General features: G+C 42.5%; 1 protein-coding gene across 6 annotated transcripts in view; it reads left to right on the top strand.

Moving 5' to 3' along the window:
• Positions 1-8,709: 8,709 nt before the first annotated feature.
• Positions 8,710-26,126, top strand: part of LOC134033054 (ecto-NOX disulfide-thiol exchanger 2-like) — an 81,141-nt gene continuing 63,724 nt past the window's right edge. Inside the window, exon 1 of one of the 6 annotated variants that reach the window (XM_062477174.1) lies at positions 8,710-9,014. In XM_062477174.1, the coding sequence (XP_062333158.1) occupies positions 8,993-9,014 (22 nt within the window). In that variant the 5' untranslated portion in view covers positions 8,710-8,992. The remainder of the gene's footprint in view (positions 9,015-26,126) is intronic. The other 5 variants (XM_062477175.1, XM_062477171.1, XM_062477170.1 and 2 more) reach the window with 5 other exon arrangements.

Below are 26,126 nucleotides of genomic sequence, written 5' to 3'. Positions count from 1 at the left end.
TTTGCGGTGGATGCAATGAAAACACGTGGCTAAAGGCTGTTAAACAAGGCCTACTGGCTCCAGGCCCACTCGTAAATAACAAGAGAGGAAGCGCTCTCACAGGCCCACCTTCACTTGGAGCTGCTCCTTATAGGAGCTGCTATTCTGTGAGAGCTGAAGCTTCCCCCACTACAAGGCTGTAACCAGGACTGAAACACTGCCTGTTTACTGAAATGTTTGCTCAGAAATACACAGCAGTGTTTACAAGTAACAATGAAAGCCACTCAACTGGAGCTATCTTTAGACCTTACAATTTGTGTTGTACCCAATTTGGCAAATACAGGAATTTAGATACAATTTCTAACCTCTGAAAATGTTAACTTAAGTTTAAACTGAATTCTATTTGTATTCTATTTTGATGGGAGACATTTATTATGTCTAGGAATCTAGCTCGCTTGCAACATGGTGCCAGATTTCAAACACGTCTGTCATTGGCAGTCAGTACTGTTGTATCTGCTGCCTTTGTGGAAGCCTGAGAGAGACTGAAATGTCTTAAATGTGTCTGGAGGGACTCATTAGATTAACAAATCTGTGCCACAAACCCGCTGCCCAGTAAAATCACATCTCAGGAATGGAGTGGAATATTAAGCAATTTGACAAAATACCTTCTCCGACTGCTCTTTTTCAGGGATGCAATTAACAATGGCTCTTATCTCTGTCTCAATAGACTGTATAAATATAATCAACACACAGTATAATCTACAGCAGAATACAATACAGGGCCTACTTTGTCTAATGACCAGCTTGGGAGTGGATCTCCATAGAGGAAACACAGCACTCAACTGAACGTTCCCACATGTTCCTCCCTCCTTTATCCTAACTTCCTCTGTACTCAATAGTGGGGAAAATCTTGCTTCATATTGTTGCCCCTGTGTAGGAGATGAGGTACTTCATCGCACAGATAACCTGGCGGGCTGAGGCAGAGACACAGCACAGGAAGGGGAGGAGAGCTGCTTGTGAAGTACAGATCAGCTCTGTTAAAGTTTGTATGATTAATTCGGTGCTTGGTAACACACTGGCGCTGGACCTACGCCGGTGTTTCTCTCTGGCGGCTCGTACTGCAGTTTCCCTGTGGTGCCGACAGGGACAGATGGATGGAGTGAGATGAGCTGGGGTGTAATCTGTCTCCTCCATCACAATGTGGGCCTGTTGACTCTCTCTGATAAGACTGTTCACCGAGGAGGTCCTCTGGTCTCTGACAGAGACCGGGTTCTGGCCTCTGTGCTTTCAGTCACCATTCATCTAGATGACTGATGGACTAAACTTTTACGTGAAAGTATATGTAAACAAATGAAAGGCTTCGGAATGAGAATGTAAAACCTTGAGTCTGATTGGACTGTTGTTGTGGTGATGAATACATGTGTACGTATTTTGTATTTCAGCGTTTTTTCAGCACTTTCAATCCCACACTTATTTCTAGTCTTTTCACATCTTCAGGACAATCATATCAAGCTGTGATTTTCAAACCCTTTGTTCTCCGAAGACTTCGGATGCGTGCATATTTTATAAATTTTTATGACATTTACGCTGTTATCAAGACTGTACAGTAGTTGTATAGTGCTATGCTCACCTATATGGGGCTCACGTGTATCCTTGTTGCTGGCTACATACCCAGTGAAATATGATACAGAAACCTGGTGTAGCTTTTCTGGAGCTTGTCATTTGTAATCATTAGTTACTTGCTACTTCAGAAGAGGCAGTGTTAGCAGGCTTTTAATCGTTGGAGAGACATACAGGAGGGAAAATATAGAAAATGTCAGTAAGAATGAATGTGTAATAAAATTGGTGGGTGTGTTTTGCACATCAACAAATGCAAGTTGATGTTGTTGTGTGGGATGTTTCATTCAGCATTTTTGCTGAATTACTTTCCACAATATGCCAGATCAATGTAAAGAACATACATTTTCTAAAGATGTTTCTAATGTAGGATCACGACTACTTTAGGAGAATTCCACCCTAGTATGTACCAGCATCAGAATGTGAGCAGGTGTGATGGTGGGCAGAGTGTGTTTTGCTGTAACCTTGTTTTCCTCTGGAGTGTTATGCCAAATGTAACACAGACTGCTGTAGTCATTGGTTTTCCCATCTTGGCTTAGCCTGAAGAGTAAATTGAAGAATTGGGTTGTATACCACAGCTTTTGCCCCCCTCTCACCCTTCATCTTAAGAGTTTGCTGATTCATCGCTGAGATATCTGGCAACCAGCACTCAACTCTAGCATGGCTACCTGTTCAAGCTTCAAGTTTTGCATCTGCCTCTTTAGTAAACCACTCCATCCTACTCTTTTTTATATATATATATATATATTATTATTTTTTTGTCATCTGTTCCCTGCAAACTATATTTACAGCCAGCCAACACAGGCTATGAGTCCTGTTAAAATGCTTGGTGTTGGGGCCCACTTAGTGTACAGTGTGAAGGGCAGTGCTGTAATTCATCCATGACCTCAACATTTATTAAAGTCAAATAATTGAAAATAATGCTCAGTTTAGTGGCCAGGAGGTCCTATAAAAACGTTTGCAGTTGTTGTTTTGTCTTGAGTTGGCGGACCTTGGAAGGTCATTGATGTGTGAAATTAAATAATAGTTGAGGCCCTGAGTTGTACCAAATATCAGACCAAACTGTTTGATTTCAACACATCTTTGTTGATATGAGATGACAATGTTTTCATTGATTTCTCCCAGGTTACCTGGAAACTAACTTCTGAAAAGTGTCATCTTGCTGAGAGACAGTTCACAATAATGTCTGTGTCCTCTATCATTTGAAGAAATTGATGGTCTTCCAGTCCAATCTTCTGTCCATCTCTCGTAAGCATCCTATTACGTTCATCAAATACAATTCTCCAGTGCCCCTTCTTCCAGTGAATACAAGGCGACAGCCCTGTGAATAACAACCTTTTATTCAAGCTCTTTAATGTCACTTCATGAGATAATGCAGATTGGTGTACTAGACATGCTGGAAAGTCATTTTTACCTGTGACATGTAGGTTTACTGAGAAAGACCTCACAAACCTCTCTGCTGTACACTCCTGTTTGGAGGCTAGGATGTCCAGTAGGAACTAAGAGGGGGATGGGGTTATTTAATGACTTGTTCGTTAGTGAAGTGCCATTTTTTTAATACTGTGTGAACTGAAAAGCACTATATCAAGGTATTTGATTATTACATTCTAAAGTCTGGAGTTGGGTCTGATATCACTGGTCTAAACTAAAACATCTTGAATACCAGGGGGCATTTTTTGTCTAAAACAAAGACTGTAAGACTCTGATGATATTCCTGCTGTCAGGCCAAGTGCTGTGTTATGTTGATTAAGAAGGCAGTTAGTTTCCAAGATACCTTTTGGATTTCTGGGGTTGACATGAAGACAAAAATGAGCTGATCTGACCTTTTCAGCGGCCTCAGTGCAAAAGCCTATTACTCTGGTCATCACAAGCCCCTCAAGGCCTTTCTGTCTAATGTAATACACTACAGTAGCCTGTTCCCGGTGCACAGCCTCTTGTAGCTTTGTGTTTCATCATGTGATTCCCTAGGTTTGAGATGACACAGTCAATAGTACCCTCCTGAGCCTCCCATCTCTCCCTGGCTCAGATGAGCTGTTGCTTCACAATGCAGGAGGGCTGTGCGTCTCAGAGCAACAGATGAATTACATTCAGTTTCAGTCATCTGCTTTCTTCATTCAACACAAAACACCATTATTGTGGCCCTTATAACCCAGTCCTCTTGGCGTTGAATGGGCCATAGAGCTGATGAGCTGGGTTCCCAGAATTAGAATGGAAGGTCTCTTAACACTCATCATTTGAAATATAATGGACAAAATCTCAACAAGTTATTGTTTTTTTCTGACGTCATCATACAGGAGACTTACTAAGAGGTAGCAGGAGCAGAGATCCAGTAAAGTGGTACCAAAATTCCTCAATGGTAACAGACTACAGGTCTGAACCACAGGTGTGTGTGCGTACGTGTGTGCGTGCATGCGTGTGTGTGTATGTGTGACCACCGCAACCCCTCAGGGGTCCTCTCACGACAGGTGGAGTGTCCAGATTTCACAGCACAAAGAGGATTTACTGGCAACATTCTGCTTCACACCTGATAAGACTGTCGCTGTCCCCTAGAAGGGGTGTTTCCTTCCATCCAGAAGAGCCTCCTCTTCTCTGCCCAACCCCCTGGAGCTGCCCTCCACCGTCTCCTTCACACACAGATGCAGCACGATCTCGCAGGCTTTCATCTTCACTGCTTTCATTTGATCACCGCTGTTTTCCATAGGGTTAGGTTAGGTTTCGTTTCGTTTGATTTCACGCAGGCGTCGGAACCTGCTGTTCTCTCTGTGTTTGTTTCTGTCCGTCAGGGCTCCTGATCCGAGCAGCGTTCAGCTCATCCAGGCTCACAGGCCTGATTCAGACAGAGCAGTGACACGCATACCCCTCCACTGTGACTCAAACCTCACAGGAGAGATATGGCTTATTTCCCTTGTAAATGGCAGATATGCAAATATGCTAAATATGTTATTTTGTCTTCGTGTCAACCGTCAACAAAGGATAATTGGCTTAGCAAAAGTAGCTGTGTGTATGCCAAAGGTCTACATCCTTATTTACACTTCGGCTTTACAAAGCTGAATGGAAATATAATTTCCAACATTTTATGAATGTGGAAACCGCTGACAAACAATAGAACAATCTTGCACTTTTACTGTAGAGGTTTCCAGACAATTGTGTGCAGGAGGAGAGACAGGAAAAAGCCTGGAAAGGATTACAGGAGGAATTGAAAATGGAGTGGTATTGGAAACAGAGGGGGAGCTCAGGAGCGAGAAAATGAAAGAGGCTCCTTCCTTCCTGAGATTTAGAGGATGAGTGTTCTTTCCTAGAGTATTACCCCTTTCTCACCCATTGTGCTTTACAGGTTGGCCAAGTGATAATGAATGTGTTCTGGTGTCTTCCACAAAAAGCAGACTTCTTGTCTTTGACTATTATTTTCGTGCCAATCCTCCACTGTCAACTTGAGTCTGTTTCTGACATTATGAAGACGTCACACATCTCCCCTGACTAATTGGATCCCGACTGAGGTCCATGTCCTCTCTGTGGCCTCGGATGCCAGACTCATAATTATCGGAGGGAAAGTGAAGGTGTGAGGCTCTCAGCTGACGAACCACAACCTCTTAATTGGGGAGCGTGTGGGTGTGGAGGGCAGGGCACAGTCTCAATAGTTTCTTTTCAAGTTGTGACTGGCATTGGAATGCTCTGAAATGAGAGAGATGATGGTAATGAAACTGGAGTGCGCTTTTCTGAACAACAGTGAAATGAGCAGGCTCAGGTGTGAGCAGAGCTCTGAAAGAACCCGAGAGCCCTTCAGTGGTGTGGTACTGGTCATGGACACATTGTTTTTCTCAAGTCAATTCAGAAAAAATATATAAGTCTGTGAAACTCGACTGCCAGGAATCTTACTGTAGAGTAGATGCTCGTCTGGACACATGGTTTCTGGATATCATTGCAAACTCGCTGCACATTTCAGCTGCCAAAATGCATTAGAGTGGCCACTTGCCCTGATGGGCCACTTGTGTTTTAATGGAGTACTTAAGTTATTTCAAATGGCATCAGCTGTGTGGCGGCAACTAGGCATCCCTGTCCTTCATCTTTTGGATAATGGTGTATGTGGATGGTGAATTTGAGCCCAGTGACCTGCAGGCTGTGACTGATGATGGGGTGCCCCTGCTGTTTACAGGGCTTCAGCTGTAGAGAGGGGTTGAGAGGTATTTCGCTCTCCATATGAAACTGGCTCCCATCAATATTCATGATGGAAGGGGGAGAGGGTTGCTCCCTCTTGAGATTGGCTAGCCTGTGTTTGGATTGAATTCAATTTATGGCATGTTGTCATTGCCTAGGCTCAGGCTCTCCTCGTGCCAATGGGAAACATGATTTTAGCAGAAGTTTCTTGAACATCACAGTATCGTTCTGAATTTTTTTTTTTACCATCCCCTCTCTCCTACTGTGCACATTATTTGGGTAGAACTCAGTCTGTGCAACAGGGTCCATGGAAATCAGTGGACGAGTTTTTGCCCTGATGGGTCCTGGCACAGTCTTAGATTTAGAGTATTCATCTTAGTAAGACAGCTCTGGATTCCCCAATGAAGGCTCTGCGATTGTATGAATAATCTGTGAGTCCACAAACTAGGCACAGAAGGATTTGACAAACAAGAGAAAAGCTTAGCTCTTAATCCAGACATATGCAGTGTGGCATGTTAAAAAGCACAATAAAACCGGTAATATCTGAAGACGACAACTGTGGCATGATTGAAGACCATATTTGGTTCGGGTTAGTGTTGGTTGGATATAGGATGAGGACTCTCTTAATATGTGTTTGATTTGAGTCGGAAACTGTCAACTCTGCCAAACAGTTATATTTTGTCTCTAAGATGTTGAACTGGAATACACTAAACTCCAGAGCCACCATGTGTTCGTATTAACATAATGTTCACACAACCATAACTTAGAAATTGAAGAGTTGGCACCTGGGTGAACTTTCCTGCAACAGCACAGATTATTTTTCTGTTCCCATTATTAAAGTAATGAAAGTATAAAATGTGACTTATTACTATCCACTTCCAAGCCACACAGTTTGTTTGGCTAAAAAGGGATGTTAATTTACAGTGCTTACTATAAAAACCCATGAAGGCTTCTTTCATTTGTTAAGGAATAGAGTCAAATTAGGGTCTGATATAAATGCACTTGCCGACCCTGCAAACAGTAGACAGGCCATTGTTTGAAAGGAAGGGAAAGGCAAACATCTTTCCCAAGGGTGATGTAAATTAAATAAGACCACAGACTCCCTTTTATTCATTTCCCTTTCAGTGACATAATTGAATTCAGGCGCTGCAGCATTTACTTTCTTTACAACCCTGCATGGGCAAACATGGACAGAGCAGCTGTCAATGAACACATTTATGACAAACATTGAAAACGAAGGCTGCCACATGGCAAGGATGTGTTTGGAGCTCACCTGCTCAGTATGACCTGTCATAAAACCCTTTCTGTTTTAAACCTCCTGACTGAGCCACTCCATTTAAGTCTCCATGAGGTCCTGGGTAATTTCATGTCACTAGAGGTCATAGGACTGCTTAACATAGCTTAACAGGATGTCCTCCACTTGATAACCAGCTATATTCTTCATTATTGTGGAAACTTAAACTGGAAAATTAATCACATGCCTTACACCTTGAGTATTTTGTATTAATGTTTACATACATTTATGTTTTTATTAACAGCAAACAACTAAGCATGAGATTTATAAATCCAGGAGATGTGTCTGTACACTGAGTTAACATTACAGCTCCACCAACTACAGATGCCTCATCTAATTCTCTAACTGCGTTGAAGTTGTTTAAAAATCAATGCTGAGAACATTTCTGCAATCATGGGAGACACTTTATGTTCCACAGGTTTGCACGTCAGCGTCAGTCTGACAGGCATCTTGACAGTTTGACTTTGACCTTTTTCATATTAACAGTGTCTGGGTGCTTGAAAGGCAATTTTAAAACATTTGCTGAAGAGACACAGATGCTGCCTGGTAAATTCATTTTAAAAATCAACACTCACTCAAAGTGCAAAAGAGAGATTATTCTATAGTCCCACCAAGTCATTCAATTTTCTATTGCTTAAACTCTTAGATAATTTTACAGCAAGGTGAATGCCCCATTGTATCAGTATGTTGGAGGCAGTTTTGAGATTGGTTTGCAAAGGGGCAAAGTTGGGCAAAATAAAATTGGGGCCAGATTCTGTCTTATATTTTTCACCCAGAATTCTATTTTCATTGTAGACTCTTTGACATACAACCTTTCACGTTCTGAGGTTTTCTGTATACCTGACATGAGGGACATGAAGAAGGTTGAAGTCTAAATTTCTTTCAGATACTAACTGCACTAGGCTGAAGAGTGTTAACGAGAGCAGGGATAAACAGCACAGCTGTCTACAGCCATGACACATACCTCAGCCCCCTCACACACACTCAGAGCTCAAAACATAGTGGGAATGTCAAATCGTCAGTGTGGTCCCTGAGGAGGTTATGTGGAGGTTTGACACTGAACTAGCGCAGTTGCGTTGAAGAAAGTTGTTTTTCTTCATAATTTGGCATGCATTCATGCAAGATTTTCGGTCAGTGTGACGGTAATGATGTGTGTTGGTAGGAATGATTCCACCCCACATGGCATGATGGTAGTGGCACCTTTTTTATTTTGTTTTATTTGTAAACTATATTTACAGTAACATTATAATGTCACCTTGGCATCCTACTGTAAGTTTCCCAGCAGGAAAACAAGCAGGGTTCTATCTCACACGCAAGCCCCCACAAACGTAGATAAATTCATTATGGATAATTATGGAAATAATGGATGTAAATATATACAAACAAGGGGCATACTTTTATACCAATGTTGAATTAAGGAAACATGTTAACTTAATTATTTCAATAATCACATTGAGACCATTTTTCTTAAAGGGAGGCTGTAGGTATAGGCTGTTGAAACGCAATCTGATAACAAAACAGAGGTAAAATAGCCTAAACAAATACATTTAATGGTCGAATATCTCCAGTATGCTGTATTCTCCTCGCCAACTCTTTGAAGAACCCGACACACTGGCACTTTGACAGCTTCAGTGGCGAGGACGGGCACATCCCTGAACAAATCACAGGCGCGCCCTTTGCAGACGCTCAAACACTGCTCGTCTGCACGAGGCATCTGCAGGGCACACCATAATTTGCTCAGTGAGCGTATGTATTCGGGCATGGGGTGGTTACTTTAAGCAATATTTCTGTGGTAAGAAAGGACTTTCCTTCATTCACCTGGAACACTGCAGCCCAGTTTGCCGTCTTACTGAAGAACATAGGCTATACTTCTCAAAGGATCTATTCACATTGCTCGTTCAACAGCGTTAAAACTGCAACATTTCTGCCAGTCTCCGTCCTTGGAACATGTTTCTGTTGCAGTACACAGGTATGTGTCACAACCTTACACTAAACACATAATTCCCACTAAAAGCATTGTATCGTCAGCCTGTCTGGTCTTTATGCAGGCTAAATCGACCGTGGTGTTGTGATCCTTTGCTCGTATACTTCGATGTCCACTATGTGGACACATTCTCTACGACGATGACAGCACATTAGAAAAAAAGATGTCACACTTAAGCAAATTATTAAAGGTATAATTGCAAGAATAATTTTAACACATTTTTATCTACAAAAGGAAGCGATAGTTAAACGAGTTCACAATGGTAAGCTAAACCGCACATTGAGAAACATGGTGAGATACCATTGTGATTACCTGCACAATGGAATCGATCAAGATAAGTATTCAATGAACATTTCGACCAACACTTTAACATGTAGGCTATTGATGTAACGTACTAAACGTGTCCTAAGTTTGAAGCTGCCTATGAACTGATTTTATCACTTCTGGAACTTTCTTTGAACACCACCTAATTAAACGCATTTTTATTTCATTTGTTGGTACAATACAATTCCATAAAATGTTAATCGTTTTTTTTTTTACTCATAATAGCGTATTACTCTTCCGGATATAGTGGAGAAAGATGTCACGTTGACGTATACTACATGTAGGCTAAGCAACTGATTATGATAATAAATTGTACCCTTAATTCAGCCTTTTTCAAAAGTTTAAAATGTAATTTAACTTGACCTGTCACGTGATTTATTTTCGTTAGATATGGGATTTACGACTTGTTTGATGACCTTGTCGTCCTTGAATATTGTTTGCCTTGCGAAGGAGTTGCTCTCTAACATCTTGCAGATTCGTGTCTGTCTGTACTAGAATTAACCGGTGATGTAAAAAATAGCTCTTGTTAAACTGATATTTTTTCTAATTAGGGGAACAGCACACTGAGCCCTCAAATTAACCTGCTTACTCTGATTTACTCCTGAACTCTGCTCCCTACTTTTTAGCCTCTGATATTTATGGTCATGGGTATTTTACTTCGAATCTCTTATAGGCTTTCTATTGGTGGATAAGTGCTTGTAATTGCATAGTTCCCATGACCCACAATCAGAGATGAGTGGGTAGGCCTCATTCAAGTTTATGCACTGAAAACAGTCCATAGATGGAGCCGTTTTGTTGCATAAATAACTATTCAGAACATCATGTTGAAGGGTAAGTGGGATAAGAAACTGGGGAATAATTTTTTATGCATAGTTTATGCAATGACACCTGAAATAACATTCCCCAAACAAGAGGTGAAATGGATCATTGTGGGATATTAAACATAGCAAACATCATGACATGTCTAATCAAAATTGTGTAGCTTTTTGTTTTTTTGTACATGCATAGGTGCTGTTTGTATATGATAATTATATTGCTGTTTTGTCTTTGACATCCAACTATTCTCTCGGGCTTGTGGCTTGTAAAATTATTTCACATTTAACAAACAAGCCAGGGGCATAAAAGTCTTTGCATCACTCTGAGTGAATAAGGGTTGAGTGCTCACCCAGGCGAACCATGAAAGAGGGAAGGTCCATCATGCACTCTGAAAGCCATTCAGCCACTCTGGCCTGTACATTCCTGGGGTGATCAATGGGGAAGTCATAGTTAAACTGCCAGTTAATGGAGGGAGAAGGAGAAAGACTGCATATTATGAACTTAAGAATAAGAAGCAGAGAGAGAGAGAGAGAGAGTGCTATGTCAGGAGAGAAAGAGATGGAGATCTTGGTGATTGAAGTTCACTATGGCCCCAAGATAATGGTGCTGCATGGTAATTATACAGGAAATACTGAGTATTGTAGAATTTAGGGGGAGATTTGAACACTTGAGAAAATCGTCCTTTTTAATAAAGAAACCTGGAGAACAGTTTTGCTAACAATTCAACAGTAAGTGGGTCTCTTGTGGGCTGTGGGTAAAAGGGTCTGGGGAAAACAGAGGCTGCATAATGAAATGTGAAATGTGTGTTAGAAAGGCAGAAAAGTCTGTGGATACCTCTGACAGCAGACTGTTGGTGAACACATTCATCAGTGTACACCAATTCTAAGGAGGTGACATACAAAGTTAGTGTAACCTGGTTAGGAATCATTCAGGAAGGCCTTGGGGGCCACAGAGAAGATGTGCTCTTTCAGGGTTCTAGAAGTCACAACACAGGATAAGTTGCTATGGCTACAAGCCACTTTCATGCCATATTGCAGCCTAAATGTGTGCCAGTTTGGCTGCCATGGGGCCGAGAGAGTAATAGGATTAATGTTACTGCCCCTCAAGGAGTTCACCTTGAACTGCATTACTGTACTACCATAATGTGAGTCTCTTGTGATGTACTGTACGTCTCTGTTAGTGCAGTACACTTGGCCTCCAGTCTTCACAGAAACCATTGTAGAACTCAATCCTTTCGTTAATCTTTTTTCAGGCTATTTAAGACCAGGAACTATCATTATCTCATGCTCCTCTGACTTTGCCGCTGTGTAAAGTGTATTACAAATGCTCATAATTTGTGGTGTTCCACAATGAATATCTGAACTCTCTGAAATCGAGACAGTCTCAAGTTGGATTTTTCAGGCAGAGAGCTGTGATGAGCAGAACCATACTGCCAAGATTATGTGTCTGTACAATTAATGAAATAATTCTAAATACTTATGGAGTCTCCTGATTGAACCAGTACAAAAATAAGGAACTAGGTGATGAAAAGGCCAAGGGTTTTATTACTAGATGGCTATCTGATGTACAAAATAAATCTGTTATTTGATTAAATGAGTTGCAATGATTATTCTCTCAGGGAGCTATAAGGTACAGATGTGCCTTGAATTCTTTAACAGCTTCGTTTCCCCAACTTAATTTCCATATTTTCTCTTCTTTCAAGATGGAAAAGCATAACATTGAAAGCCAATTTTACTCTCCCTCCCTTCACTTCTTCCCCAAAGCTTATCTAAATACTAATTTGAATTCACCCTCATTCACTAGAGAGCAAATGTGTTTGATGTTGTAACTCATGAAATAAGGGGGTGTCTGTCCTGATTTTCTGTAAAAAAAAAAAAATGTTTTCCCTCATGGTGGATGGACCTGCAAATCCACATTTTCCAGCTCTTTGTATCTAATTTAGAGTGGTGGCATCCAGTGGTGGGGTAACTGATAATTGATACTGCTCCAAACTCTGCTCTGTCCCTGATAATGAGAGATGCGCTGCTTTGTGTCCTGCTGGGGAAGTAGTCTGAGGACTATGTTTTTGCACCATTGTGTTTCTTGTCAGAAGAGGCCATTTTAACAACGCGATGAAAGACGTTACATATTTATCCTCACCGCCTGTCTGGGCTCCAAGTGGGAATGAGATGTAAATATAGAAACAATAAAAATAAATAGAGGCATTGCATCCTGTCTCAGGAGGTGCTTTCAAATCATTTTTTTCTTAATAAACATCTTGGCTTGAGAAGCCTCTAACTGGGAAGAAAATGCACATGGATCCGTTAATAACGCAACCCTTTTGACTTTCATGCTCCTCTGAACACAAAACACAAGCTTCTCTGAGCATTTGACAGGCCTTCAAGAACCCATCTTTACAAATCAGCAGCTGATCACAGAACAATCCCAGAACCCTTAATTATTAAAAAAAGTATGACTGTTTAAATGATTCATTTTTACCAGACACATTGTCAAGTTATTTCCTACTCTATCTGAGAAGTGTCAGAGCGTATAGCATTGTGATGAAATTGGCTCAGCCAAACCGTTTCACATCTGTTGAGCCAATGTTTTATTTAGCTCTAATAACAATCTCACCAGTCCCCCCTAATCTCCACGGCTTGTGCTATAGTTGTTGTTTCACATCTTTTCTTCACAATGTGCCTTGTAGAAAACCCCATCTGCGCTGGCCTGATAGGCGAGCTGGATGGTCCAGTCTATTCCAGCTGGCTGGTTCAGGAGATGACTGGGTTTTCTCTGACTTGTATTGGTGCTGTTGAAGAATGTGTAGGACTGTGTGACAGAGCCCTGAGAGCAGCAGCAGCAGCCAACCGTCCAGTCTAAATCAGAGGGGGAAGCATGGCAGTGTGGAGGCGTCTCGGGATCAACTGTGGGCCTGGTAGGACCCAAGCTGATTGACTGGAGTTCTTTGTCAGAGCAACTTTGAAGATCCGGAAGCTTTCCAGGAAGCCTTGCGATTGGGGCTCAGGTCTGCAGCAAATACAGGAGCTGCAGGAGGGTTGGTGGAGTAGACAGCCTCTTTCCCAGCTCTGATTGTAATAACAGTGAATTGGACAGGATTGAGGGTGTAGAGCTGAAGTGTAAAACCCTACTGACAATCTGTATGAGAAGTGGAGAGCATGAAGGAAGCTGGATTAGACTCCTCACCAGGGAGCTGTGACTGCTGCGTGTGATGGAACCTCTCTGCACCTCCATTCTCAGTCAGAGCCAGGCCTTCTGTCCTCCATATCAGTCACACTGTTTTCCTCAGTCTGGTCATTTGACCCCCTGGGTGAAGTTGTGCCAGGCTCAGTCAGAAGAAGGATCAGACCCTGGTCACTCTAGAGTATGAGTTTACACCAGGGGCGTAGCCAGAATTTTATTTTTAGGGCTCCCATCTTTAAATGAGGGGGACCACTAAAAATCTCTCTCTGTGTGTGTATGGGTGTGAGGGTGGGGGCAAACATGTAAACCAGGACCCCTTATGGCTACGCTACTGGTTGACTCTAGCAACCGACCCTAGTTTGTCCTTCATTGTGTTCATCCCTGTGCTGTAGATGGACTTAGGGAGAATAACTGACCAAGAGTGAAGTAGTAAACAGTTTTCTTTGTTGCTCAGGCATTTTCCCTCTTCCCAACACTGCCAGGATAAACAATTGGATGTAGCACAGCACAGGCCATGATGGATTACCAGAGTGGTGCAGGACACTACATCTCTGAGTGTGTCTGTGTCCACCGCTGCCTCTAAGGATGCACCAAAATATATCCGCTGGCATTGCACTGATAATGGATTTTTGTCATTGGGTGATTAAATTCACATTTTACCTTTATATCTAAAAGAATATCACGTAATAATCTCATCACATACATTTCTAACAGCCATATGGCCAATGACCAAACAGTATATCCCTGTGAAGATAGTTTTGCAGTGAATTTGTTGTTAATGGTGCTGTCAGTAGTTATAAAGTTAACCCATTGCCCACCTTTCTGTTTTACTCTTCATCATGTTGTCACGTTGAATGGTTCCCCATGATGAGAATGAGGAACTACCAAGAGTTGTGGTTAATTGGTTAGGCCTGGGGATCTTGGGCGTCCACTGAGATTGCCTGTCTGCAAAGTAGCCATCACTCTTAGTACAGTAATAGAGATGGAGAGCCCATAAGGGCCATGATGTCCGTTTGAAAAAAAGGAGAAAAAAAACACTCAAGGATTCTTTTTTAATGAAAATGGAATTCCAGTGGACAAGATGGACACCATATTCTGTAATACATTATTAATACAAATGCAGAAGCATGCTAAGTTGAAGGGCTCTCTGGCATTGAATTAAGGATGGGTTTCTGCCTCTGAAAGTGCATTTCCCTTTTCAGAAATCTTGTTAGAAATTATGGGCTGCTTTTGCCTCGAAACATTTTAGATTTTGTAGAACTTTTTACAACTCTAGTAACCCAGTAATTTTCCGTTGGCTTCAAATGAGTTTCATGGAAAACCTTATTTGGGGTTTTCAAGATGTTTCCCCATAAAAACATTCAATCACACTCCCCACTGTGAAGGCTCTTTCATGAACCCTTAAAGATGAAAATACAACTTGTCCTTTGGAGCTGGTATAGTGTGAAGGGCACAGTTTAGACTGAAAGCATAAGGACTGAAAGGAAGGCCTGTACCTCCTTGTTTACGGGTTGAGCTTGGCTAGAATTAGACCCCCTTCCCACCAAGTCTAGAATGCTTGTACTAAGCACTCTCATACAAGAGCTTCTGTGTGGTCTTCTGTGCCAGCCCAAGGCTTTAGTCCCAGAAATAAAGTGAACATTTAATCTGGAGTTAGTTGGAGCAATATGATAATAAGGAAATAATGATCTGAGCATGGCTTCACTGCATGCATCATCAGTTGTACTAATGCTTAAGAACAAGGTACATCGATCATAATTCTGTCTGTCCTTTCTATTGTGGACATGTTTTTGTTAGACAATAGGACTTTTTAATTGGTGCAACAGCCTTTTGAAAAAACATGAACATGAAAACTTGAGTGGCCAAAAACCAGCAGAAGTCATGGAATCCTATGGCTCCTGTCAAAGTTCAGCCCTCCAAGCTCCCTGTGTGGGATCTGAGATTTGATCTGGGCTCATCTTAGCTTTGCCTGGTTTTCTCAATTCTCAATCCATACCCTCCTATCTCAACCCGCACCCTGCGTTCACTTAACCTCCCTTCAGAGTTTGGCTGTCTGCCGTTTGTCACGGTCATTATCCATTTGGCTCGGTCTGTCAGCGGATGAATACCCGATGCGGTCCAGCTAAACTAGATTCCACACTTGATTGAAGATTAGCTGAGGGGCCGTGCTGTTCAGGTGCCTCCTTCAATGAATCATTCCAGGTTGGAAGGAGGGTAGACACACTGTGGTGAAAGCCTCAGCATGCTTCTAAAGTGCTGTCCTTTCCTCACCGGCGCTTGAGTCGTTCTCTCTGTGGAGGTCAAAGCCTGTGGGACATGTGCTGACAACAGCTGACTTAACATCATGGCTCTGAACACTGCCATTACAGAAGAAGCGTAATTGGATTCACAAATCAGCTCCAGGTTTATGGTGGCGCTCAACTTTATGGGCCATATCTCAGGCCCCGCTGGGGAGGTTGTCATGGGTATTTTGAGGCAACAGGGGGCCAATGGGTTGGGGGGTGGGTAGAGAGGTGTGTGTGTGTGTGTTCACACCTCAACAGGAGTAGTTCAGCTGAGGAGACACTCCTGGTGAAAGGTCTGCACTTCAGTTTAGTCATATTGCAAGGATGTGGCATGATATTAATGTCAGGTGCAATGCTTACCAGGGTTCTTTTGACAGATTTATTTGTGGATGTTTGTTGATGTCTGAAAGTTAATGTGAATCTTTCTGTGAGGCTTCACTGAGAGAATAAAACACCTGCTGTTGTTTTCCTCTCAGCCCTCTTGACGATTAGAAGAAGAGTCAGTGTGCAGGCCAGAACATTGGGAGATTTCCACATTTCTTCCCTCATTGTTGTTGTCTTTTCTTCTATGTAACATTCTTTTACTCAGCCAGGAGAAATATGAATCCCCCAGGGTCATTCAAAGGTCACTGGACAAGCGGGTGTGTGGTAAGAGTAAGATGTCAAAGAACATTGCTGTGCCTTTCAGTTTTTCAGACCTCCCTCTAACCTCCCGTTCCCTTCTCCACATTGCTGACACGGTTCCAAACAGTAGTCAACGAGGCAAAGAAATTAGGATTAATTGTTTTCTGCAGGTACAGAGGGCACCATCAGCCGCCAGCTTATTCTGGGCACCAGTGAGCTCCCATATGCTGGTTGAAATATGTTCTGTTTCTCCTGCAGTGCTAGCTTTAGCGTATTAGCTAGCTCGCTGGCCCAGAGCCTCCGAGAGACAGAACTGGGCCAGGCTCCAAGGGCACTATGTTGGTGTTCAGCTCAGCCCAGCCCAGCCCAGCAGAACCGATTACCAATAGGTTCATCCCCATTCCTTCAGCCTAAGGAAACATTTCATAGACATCTGTAAAGAGACGGTAGTCTGCTATCTGAAGCTTACTGATATTGTTGTCTTCAGGACGTCTCTCTAAAATGCTGTTGTTGATTTAGATGTCTGTGGGGTGATTATTGAAGCTCAGCTAGGGATTTGAAGTGTATGTGTGTGGCCTATGTCACATGCAGGTTTTATTAAGGTTTTGTGGGAAAACAAGTAACAAGGTTTTCAGATCAGTGAAGAGGGTACTCATATTCTAGATGCCAAGAGAAACAGCAATGATCATCTGAAATATAGAGTTACCGTCCCTGAAATAGCCACGACTTTCTAATGAACTTGAGATGAGTTCATATTTAGAGACCAGATATTTAAATCATGATTGAAAAGGTTTGTGTCACCAAAGTTAAGGTATAAGTTTATTAGATAGGGGTTGAGGCCGCACATACTGTACACATTATTCAATATTATCCTTGCTGTGTCCTTGGACTGAAGATAAACTTGTGACTTTCCAAAGATGTATGGATCCAGTCCTATAAAACAAAGTGATGTATTTTATTTTGCTATGAGCATGTGTAACCCCTTTGTACTGTGTGGCCTACTGTCTATGCTGGGCCAGATTTGTCCAACAGCTGAGTGATAAATCTCCTCTCTGAAGGCCACTGGAGCCTGTGGCTGTTACTGGGCTGATGGATCAGTCCAGAAGGGATGATGGAGGAGTGCCCCGGCTGATGGAGGGAAGACCTAGGATGATGGAGGGATGACAGAGGGAACATCGCTAGACTGATGGACACTTGTTTCAAACTGTGATGCTGCCCACCGGTTTAGGGGATTTGTGGTGTCACCATTGGGGTGTGACAACATATGCTGATAGGAACATACTCAGTGCTGAGGGAAACTAAACAATCTCCACTCTCCTACCCTCCAGTAGGATATACACTGTGTACTGTGCAAAACAACTATACTAGTTCAACAGAAATGCATTAAAGCTGTACATGGGTTCAGCTCATGTATAACAACTATATGATGCAAAGATCACAAGACAAAACTATTGAATGTTTTGGATTTCCCCTGACGGGATTGATCAAATGTAGCAGAATTTCAATAGGTTTTCATAAATCCTTGACTTCAGTATGATGCTGTTCTCTGCATGGATTGGAGATTTCATTACAGAGACCCTGGGCTTCCAACACAGCATCTTCCAGTGTACAAGTGGTGCACCATGGTGCCCAGGACTTAATCCTGCGGTACCTAAAGTCCTTCTCCTGAGAACACACTGCTGTTTGCTTTTGTAAGAAAAACCCGGGTTCTATGTTTAGTTTTTCTTACTTTCTTACTTACCTCAGAAGAGACATTACAGTAGTCATAACATACACATACACACACTCATCTCACCTTGCAATATAAATTTAAACAGGTTGCATCAGTATTCATACAGATTTTTACAATTTAATTAGCTGGCATTTACATACCATACCCCTTGCATTCTGTGCCATAATCAAGTGCCATCCGCCAGCTGGTAGATGACGTTGCATGTTTGTTTTTTCTTTGTGGATCTGTGTGGACACATTCCACTGAGGGTATGACAGGTCCACATCAATCACCTCCGCTGTGATCAAATGTTTGCTTTAGCCTGCTTTCAGGGATTAAAGTTTAATAGTCGGGTAGCGTTGGACCCCTGAAGATCTGCCTCTCCTCCTCTGCAGCCCTCAGCGGGAAGGGGGGGGGCGGAGGAGTTGGAGGAGGAAGAGGAGGAGGAGGGGGGGGCTACAGCTGGTGCCGCACTCCGTGTCTGTGCTCACAGACGCCCCCCAGCCCTCCTCCCTACGCAGACACTCTCCCCCCTCCCCATCCCACTCCTCCTCCTCCATGTCCTCCCTCTGCCCAGATCTCTGGCCTTGTGATGGCTCACAGCCTCCTGCCTGTCTAACTGGTAGTGTGATGGAGACAGAGGGACAGATGGTGGAGAGAGCGAGAGAAAGGGTGAGAGAAAGATCCAGACAAACAGACAGAGATACTGTTAAAGACACTGCAGCGCTGTCCTGTGCATGATCCATAAGACTGTGGTTCTCCTCTATTTAGTGTCTTCTGCTGTGGTACTTTAACAGTGGAGACCCAGTCTGGCTGTGTGCTATTTTCTCTCTCCCTCCCCCTGTTGTTTGTGTTTCTCTGATCTAATCTTACTGTAGGACCAGATAATTAAAGTCAGAGTGGCAGGGGAACCCTTGGTTGCTGTGTTAATAGAGCGGATTCAGCTTGTTTACCCAACTTTCCTCCTCATGCTGTTCTCCCTATTAGGATCTGGGCCAGGTCGTTGTGCTGTCATGGCGATCCAAGATTTGGGGTCGTGACATTGGTTCAGACATCCTCTCAGTGAAATATGAGGCTCTGGTCCAGTCTGGAGATGAACAGCTTAAAGTGTTGGAGCGATAATGATGAGCAACTGCATAATTATCCAGCTTGGTTGTCATCTTTTGTTTGTTAGATGCAAGAATTTGGAGGGTTGGTGTGTTGCTGAAAACTGGGACATTCAAATGGTTTGCACTTCCAAAATACATAAATTACTGTTATTGATAGATATTGTTTGTCATCTACAGTTTTTTACACATCCATTACTGTACAAATGAAGTAGAATTCCTAGTAGAACTATAAATTCCTCTGCAGAATAACAAAGCAACTAATTCCTCTGCCCATCCCTTCAACTGTTCTGTTCTGTCTCCAGTACTCTCCTTTGAGGGAGTGTGGAGGGCAGACGACGTGGCTGAATGTGGAGCTGCATTGATGTGAGCGTATAGACATGTAGCCTGCAGGTAAACAGGCCAGTGTGGAGTTGTGAGGGCTTCTCAGGGCAGCACTCGTTCCAATGGGAGCTGGCTGTTCAAATACCCCCTGGAGCAAACCTGACAAAGGCCTTTGAAGAGCAGAGCTGTCACTGGTAGGATCTCAGCCAGACCCTCATTAGCCCACAACAGAGCAGAGACAGAGAGGTATGGAGGTACCGCACCTCTAACAGGTTTGGAGGAGAGCTTGTTCTTCTGCCGGTCATACAGTAGGACAGCGGGATGCAGAGGAGCTATTGAATGGTTGAGTGAGATCATTCATTCATTAGAATGTGGTATTTCCACTGCATTTGGGTAGACCAAGTGTCAGTGCATGCGTAACACAATACTTGTCTAATCTGGACTTGAAGGAGATGCTTGAAGGTGCAAAGTCAATTGAACAATTCTCTATCTTGGCCCTGGCTAAACTCCCCATAGTTAGTCCTCCTATGTCTTCTGTCTCTCTGACTCTCACTCGCACTGGAGAGGTTTAACAAGCAGAGAAAGTAATGTGATTGGATGGTAAATTAGCCCTCACACAGTGATTGGCTGCAGAGACTTCTGGGTCTGACTAAGGTGCTACGGCAGGTTAGTCCCTGTTTTACCGGGGCAGATGGTTTTACATTACAATACATTTTCATTTAACAGACACTTTTATCCAAAGCGATGTACAAATAGTGCAGCAGAAGATCAAGAATCAGAGGTGTATAGATCTGACACTATTTCAGTGGTCCGAGTCATGGAATGGTCTTCAGCTCTATAACTGGCATTGACATAAGAGTCGAGAGGTTTAACAAGCAGAGAAAGTCATTTGATTGGATGGTAGTCAGAGAGAGTTCCCCACCTCCATGTTGGCAGCTTAGCCAGAGCACCAGCTCTGGGCAGCTCTCTCTTTAATTGGCCCAGACATTTGCCTCTTGCATTTGCCAATCACATTGGTGGACTGCTTCTCGTCAGGGAACATGTTTCTCTGGTGCTTCTGGTGTTGGCTTGATGTGACTCATCAAGATGTTAGCAGGCTGGGAGAAAAAACAGAGGGCACAGACCTGACAGGCGTCCGTGCCATCTCCTTATTGGGTGTGCTCAAGCCTTCGGCGAGAGCACAACCTTTGTTCTCTCACATATATATTATTATTGGGTGTGCTCAAGCCTTCGGCGAGAGCACAACCTTTGTTCTCTCACATATATATTATTGGGTGTGCTCAAGCCTTCGGCGAGAGCACAACCTTTGTTCTCTCACATATATATTTATTTATTTATTGTTTATTTTCGCCCCCCTAAGGATCAGTCAATATTTGGACTACATACACAACGGCGGTGTCAAAAGGTTTGTCTTGGTAGCGATTGCGTTGGTTGTATTTTTATTTACGTTCCGTTGCATGGTTTAAGTAGAAATTGCGTTTTTGTGGTGAAAAGTGAAGCTAACGGTGGCTAATTTGCTAGCCACAGTCACTGACGTTACTAACGTCACTACGTCACTAACGTCACAAAAACACGCGTGACTACCTGTAGCAGAACATTCGTTTCACATCTGTTAACTTGGGGGATAGCTAGGCTAACTATAGCTTTACTGCAAGGCAGCTGCAGGAACGCCACAAGCAAAGAGGCCAGGGTGATAACTATTTACTCATTTTACTTTGTGATGTGAAACACAATTATGAAATGTAATGTACAATATTAGCTGATATTATTAAGGAAGTAGGCCCACATCTACTTTTGAAACGGTAGTCTACTATTTCACTGAAGCATTAGCATCATGACATTAGCCTCTGTTGCCCGGGCAACACATACTACAGTGGTCTATGATGCATCTGTTTTCAATCTTTAAAATAAACATTCCTCACAAATACATTTTCGTTATAGGATTTATTATGACATTACATTACAAGTAAACGATTTGTGGGTGAAATTATCATTACCTGTGGTTTCAAACCAGTGTTGCTCACTGCAACGCTGTAGCCTATGCCGCTACCAAGACGAACACAGCAGTAGTCTAGTACTCTACCGTAGTAGTACAATTTACCGGGGCAGCTTCTCCACACAGGGCTATATCGCATTTTGCGTTGTTACTGACAATGATCGCTACCAGTGAGCTTTTTATGAATGAGCGATTTTCCACTAAATAAATGTGAAGCTTATTTACGTTTTGGGGGGCATATTTTCAGTTAGCAGATGGTACTGTTTGAATCGCGATTCCATCTTCTACTGCCGGGTAACGTCGTAGAATAATCTTCAAAGGGGGTTCTTTATTAATGAATGAATGCAATGAGTAGGCTAAATGCCTGAAAATATCATGAGAAGGGAAAAACTTAAAATGACGTTTAAATCATAGAGATTAGGTCAATTTTTACACCGGTCTGCCCAATTTATTCGTTTTGTTTCAACGATGAGGCTGCCTCTTGCAGGGGAAATGAGAAGACATCTATTTCATTCTACACTTCACTCGTATTTTCAGTTGTAAATGAGCAGCAAAAAAAAAATGCTTTTAAATCTATGTCATCTTTATAAATAATAAGTATGCATTTTTATATAAAATATACAGAAATATCAGTTGTAAAAATGTCATTCAAAAACGGACCCCTGTGCAACCGACGCAAGCAAGCACACCCTACAATTTCCCCAGAAATTGTACCCTCTCTAGTTTAGAAGTGTTTTTGTCACTATTAATTATCTTAGCTTTTGCCTCAGCACCCCTTCTAAAAACAAGAGCCGGCGCTAGATGCCAACTGCTTCTGTTCCTTTCTTTTCTCATGACAGGCTGAAGGGCCGAAGGCCTCATTGTCCATTAGGTTCACCCTCAAAATTAGTAATCTTTACAGCAATCATGTCACATCACTTGGCTTCCCTTGATGATGTTATGTTACAATCTCCTCATCCCAAATGCAGTACATGTATCTATTCATTCTTATCATTCACAGACATAAAATCATGTATTACTTGTATGTGTTGTAGTTTCATTGCCTGAATGATTGAACTACTCTGTCCCAGTGATAGTATAAAGATTTTTCCTTTACTACAGTAGACTGGGTTGGTTTCAAATTGACTCTTCCACTGCTGTTGGCACACTCTTATGTGCATTAAATGCATTTATATAGGCCCTAGTAAAACATGTTATATACCCCTTCTCCCCCTTTTCTCCCTTCTCTGGTCCACTTTCTTGGTATTGGCTATACATTTGGGATATATTGCCTAGACTGTGAACACAATGCGCTATAATCTATGTGTTTGTTTGTCCATTCGATTCTGACCCCCTATGGTTTGTTTACGCCACCTTCTTCAGTTAGTGTTGTAAAGTTCAGAATGTAAAGTTCATAAACTTGAGTAGTCCTCATACAGAATACATTTCATATATCAATATCCATAACTGAGAGTGTTCTTCTGTGACCCATGATGGGTCTGTATGAAGCTGGGGACTTCTCTGGTAGTGTGACAGTGTGCCAGAGTGAGAGGGGGATACTCTCCTAAAGCGGTGACACCCCAATTTGGTAATTCAGTCCCAGATGGACAGACTGCTCCTTCTGTTTCCTCCTTGCCTTGTCAAGTTGTTGGGGGTAGCGGCTGGCTTTAAATCTCCCACTTTCTTCGCCGGCGCCCAGCACTAAGGTAGATGGGAAGCTTTATAATAGTCATAAAGAAGCAGAGAGGCCTCTAGTCGAGGGTTCTTACATGAATCAGCCTCTGCATTCATTTGCACCGACAATCTCCTAAACTCCTATGGTGTGCTTTTAACACCGTGCGGCAGGGAATGAACTGGAGGACATCTTCAATTACATTTTAGAGTGTCTCCACCTCCCTGTAGAATTCCTCATAAGTGAGAATTTGCTGAGAATTTGCGATAAATTAGTAAGGAAATCTCAGACAGCTTTTTGGCCAAGCTGAAAAGCCTTAGAGAATACCAGTGCAGTCATTATTCATCCTCAAACCACCCACTGATTTGGTTCCTTGGGCATTCTTGTTTCAAGTGAATAAAAAGTAATATGTTCAAGCTTACAGAAGGAAAGACATTATCTAGTATTTAATATTCGATATGACTAGAAAAACTAAACTGACATTCCATCCAAGCAACCATTTTTGTGGAGTGAGCCCAAAAGGGAATTTGCTGTGGATGTCACCCAAACTGAATTGTGATAGTGACAGTGGACTCTCTATTTGAGCTTTGATGGTATCCTTTGGTGGGCACAGGGACTGTGGGTGGCTGGCCTATTATTCAAACAGGATTAGTGGTCCCCTTTGGTCCAGCGCACAGAAATAACCCAGGCCAGCTGTTCTTGGGTACAGAGGGAATACTTGTGAGGGACTATAACATAACTGAACCTTAGAGAAGCCACTCCTTGGTACAATAACAAGCTTGTGTTCCTGAGCATCAAGAAAGTGCTACTCTACTCTACAAGCCCCCACAAAAAACGTTTTGTACAATGTCAGCAGCCTGTTCTTGAGCCTGAGTCTTACTTTGTATTCATGTGAAATCATTGATTGCAATTGTATCTGTATCTGTACTGTATATCCAAATCAGCGACCGTGGAAGGAACATCTTCTGTCTTCTCAAGTTTCATAACAGTTTCTTCGGGATGTGCACTATAGAGAAGCATCATATCATTCTCATCAGCTCCATACATTTCATCATTTTTAATGGTGGGCTGTCCAATTATAAACTTTATGATGTCAGGAGAGCAGTGGATGTGTTTTGCAGGGATCTCTATTATGTGGCAGAATAGAGTCTGCAGGCCTGGTTGCCTCTCCCAGAGCTTCTAAATTGTGATCTATGAACAAGATAATTGTCCTTGTCCTTTACTGTTATGGCCTCTGTGAAGTGGCCATTTCCTGTCTGGAAAGGTCGTTTCCCGTCTTGGTTCAATAGTTCCCATCGCCATAACTCATTAAGCAGAGGACTGAAGTTGGTGGGAAAATGTAATGTTTCCATTGTGTTAAATGTTTTAATTTTAACTTACCCAGATGCCCAAGCAGGAACATGGGAAAGTCCAACAGCTAGGAATGCATAACTGACTCCACTGGAGCCCCACAGATGGTTATTAGACCTCACAATCCTTCCATGCTGAGTTTGTGGCACACCAGTCCTCTACTGGGTCAGAACCAGAGAAGGAAGAGGTGGACTGAGGGAGCAGAGAGAGCTCCAGTCTCTGCAGGAGGACTGGGACTGCTCAAGCCCAGAGAGCTGTGTGTTTGTGACAGGTTTTCACTGGAGTGCTACAAGGAGTGCTTTATACACCTAATTTAGACCACGGAGGATTTAAAAGATTATATCAGCTATCAGAACAAACATGCTCTCAAATTTTTTCAGCCTTTCAACCTTTTGTCAGAAAGAGCTGTTCAAGCCGTATTGCCTTAGGTGGGAGCATAGAAATCTAGAGGATGACAAAGCCTAATTCAGTTCACTTATTATATAACAAGTGTCTCTTGTCTTTTTTCAGTCAAAGATTTTGGAGTGAATGAGAGTTGTACTTGATGATGACTATCAGATTGACTCAGAATGAGCTTGGTGTCACTACGTATTAATCCTAACACAAGACTTTCCTGAAATCAGATCAATTTACTGCTGTGTGCACTGAGCGTGCATTTAAATCTGACCCACAGTGACCTCACTGCCATCACTCCCATCTCCCAGCTCCCCTGAAGTGGAGAGTAGATACTGTTTTTTTAGAAACTGAGTTTTCTTGCCCTACTTTGTATGCTTTTTAAATTTATTCGTTGGATATCCATTTGGCAGGCACGGAAGTGAACACACTTAAATTCCTCCCCTGCCCTTTCAGAAGAAATCCTCCTGCACTCAACAGAATAATTTTTGCCCTAAACATGAATCCTTGTTCTCTCCACTGCAAAAACAAAGGCAATAGACATTGAGCTTTGCTGTCACGAAGATTTATACATTAGCACTGTCTCATGTAGAGTAGTCTCATGTGATCTTCTGGCAGCTGGTGGGACGGATGATTACGTTGTGTGTAGAGAATGAGCAGGAACAGACATGGCCAAGTCGCCATGCACAGACAGAGCTATGGACCAGGGACTGTTACATGGCGTCTTGCCTAATCAGATGGACAGTATCTCCAGCATGAGATGAGACAGGGGTCAGCATCATCCCCCACAGTGAGGACCTGACTCCCAGACTGGAGAACTCGCACTCATGGAGAATGACAAGCAGGCAACTGGCTACTCGTCTCCCATGGCTTATACAGTAACTGTATCCTGAAATAGCTTCAAAGCAGAAAGCTTCTCTTTTTGAAAGAAGGCTTTTGGAGATAAACCAGAAGGCTTTCCCTTACGCAATCGCTCTGTAGAGCTGATTCATTTGGAGACCGATTCAATCACAGACTCATCCTCACCATGGAGAGTGAACCAAGAGACAGTTCTTCAATTGAAGGATTGGAGAGAAATGGATGTCACAGAGACTGATATGATGGTAAACAGGCAACCTCTCCAACAGGTTCACTGAGAAGAGGCATTAATTAGTTCACAAGGGAAAAGGGGGAGATTTATGTAATTAATACAAAAACAATCAGTATGCTGTATTTTGTACAATGAAAGATTGTTGCTTTGTAAGTTTTATGGCGCTTTTTTCTGTTGAAGGGGTTGGCATTGCAATGAAAACCACTACAATTTGATGTGATTGTGTTTATTGTTGTCGGATCCTGCC

The sequence above is a fragment of the Osmerus eperlanus genome, chromosome 13 (assembly GCF_963692335.1).
Source record: "Osmerus eperlanus chromosome 13, fOsmEpe2.1, whole genome shotgun sequence".
In the NCBI taxonomy this organism is placed as follows: domain Eukaryota; kingdom Metazoa; phylum Chordata; class Actinopteri; order Osmeriformes; family Osmeridae; genus Osmerus; species Osmerus eperlanus.
This window is presented reverse-complemented; position numbering and strand designations above follow the sequence as displayed.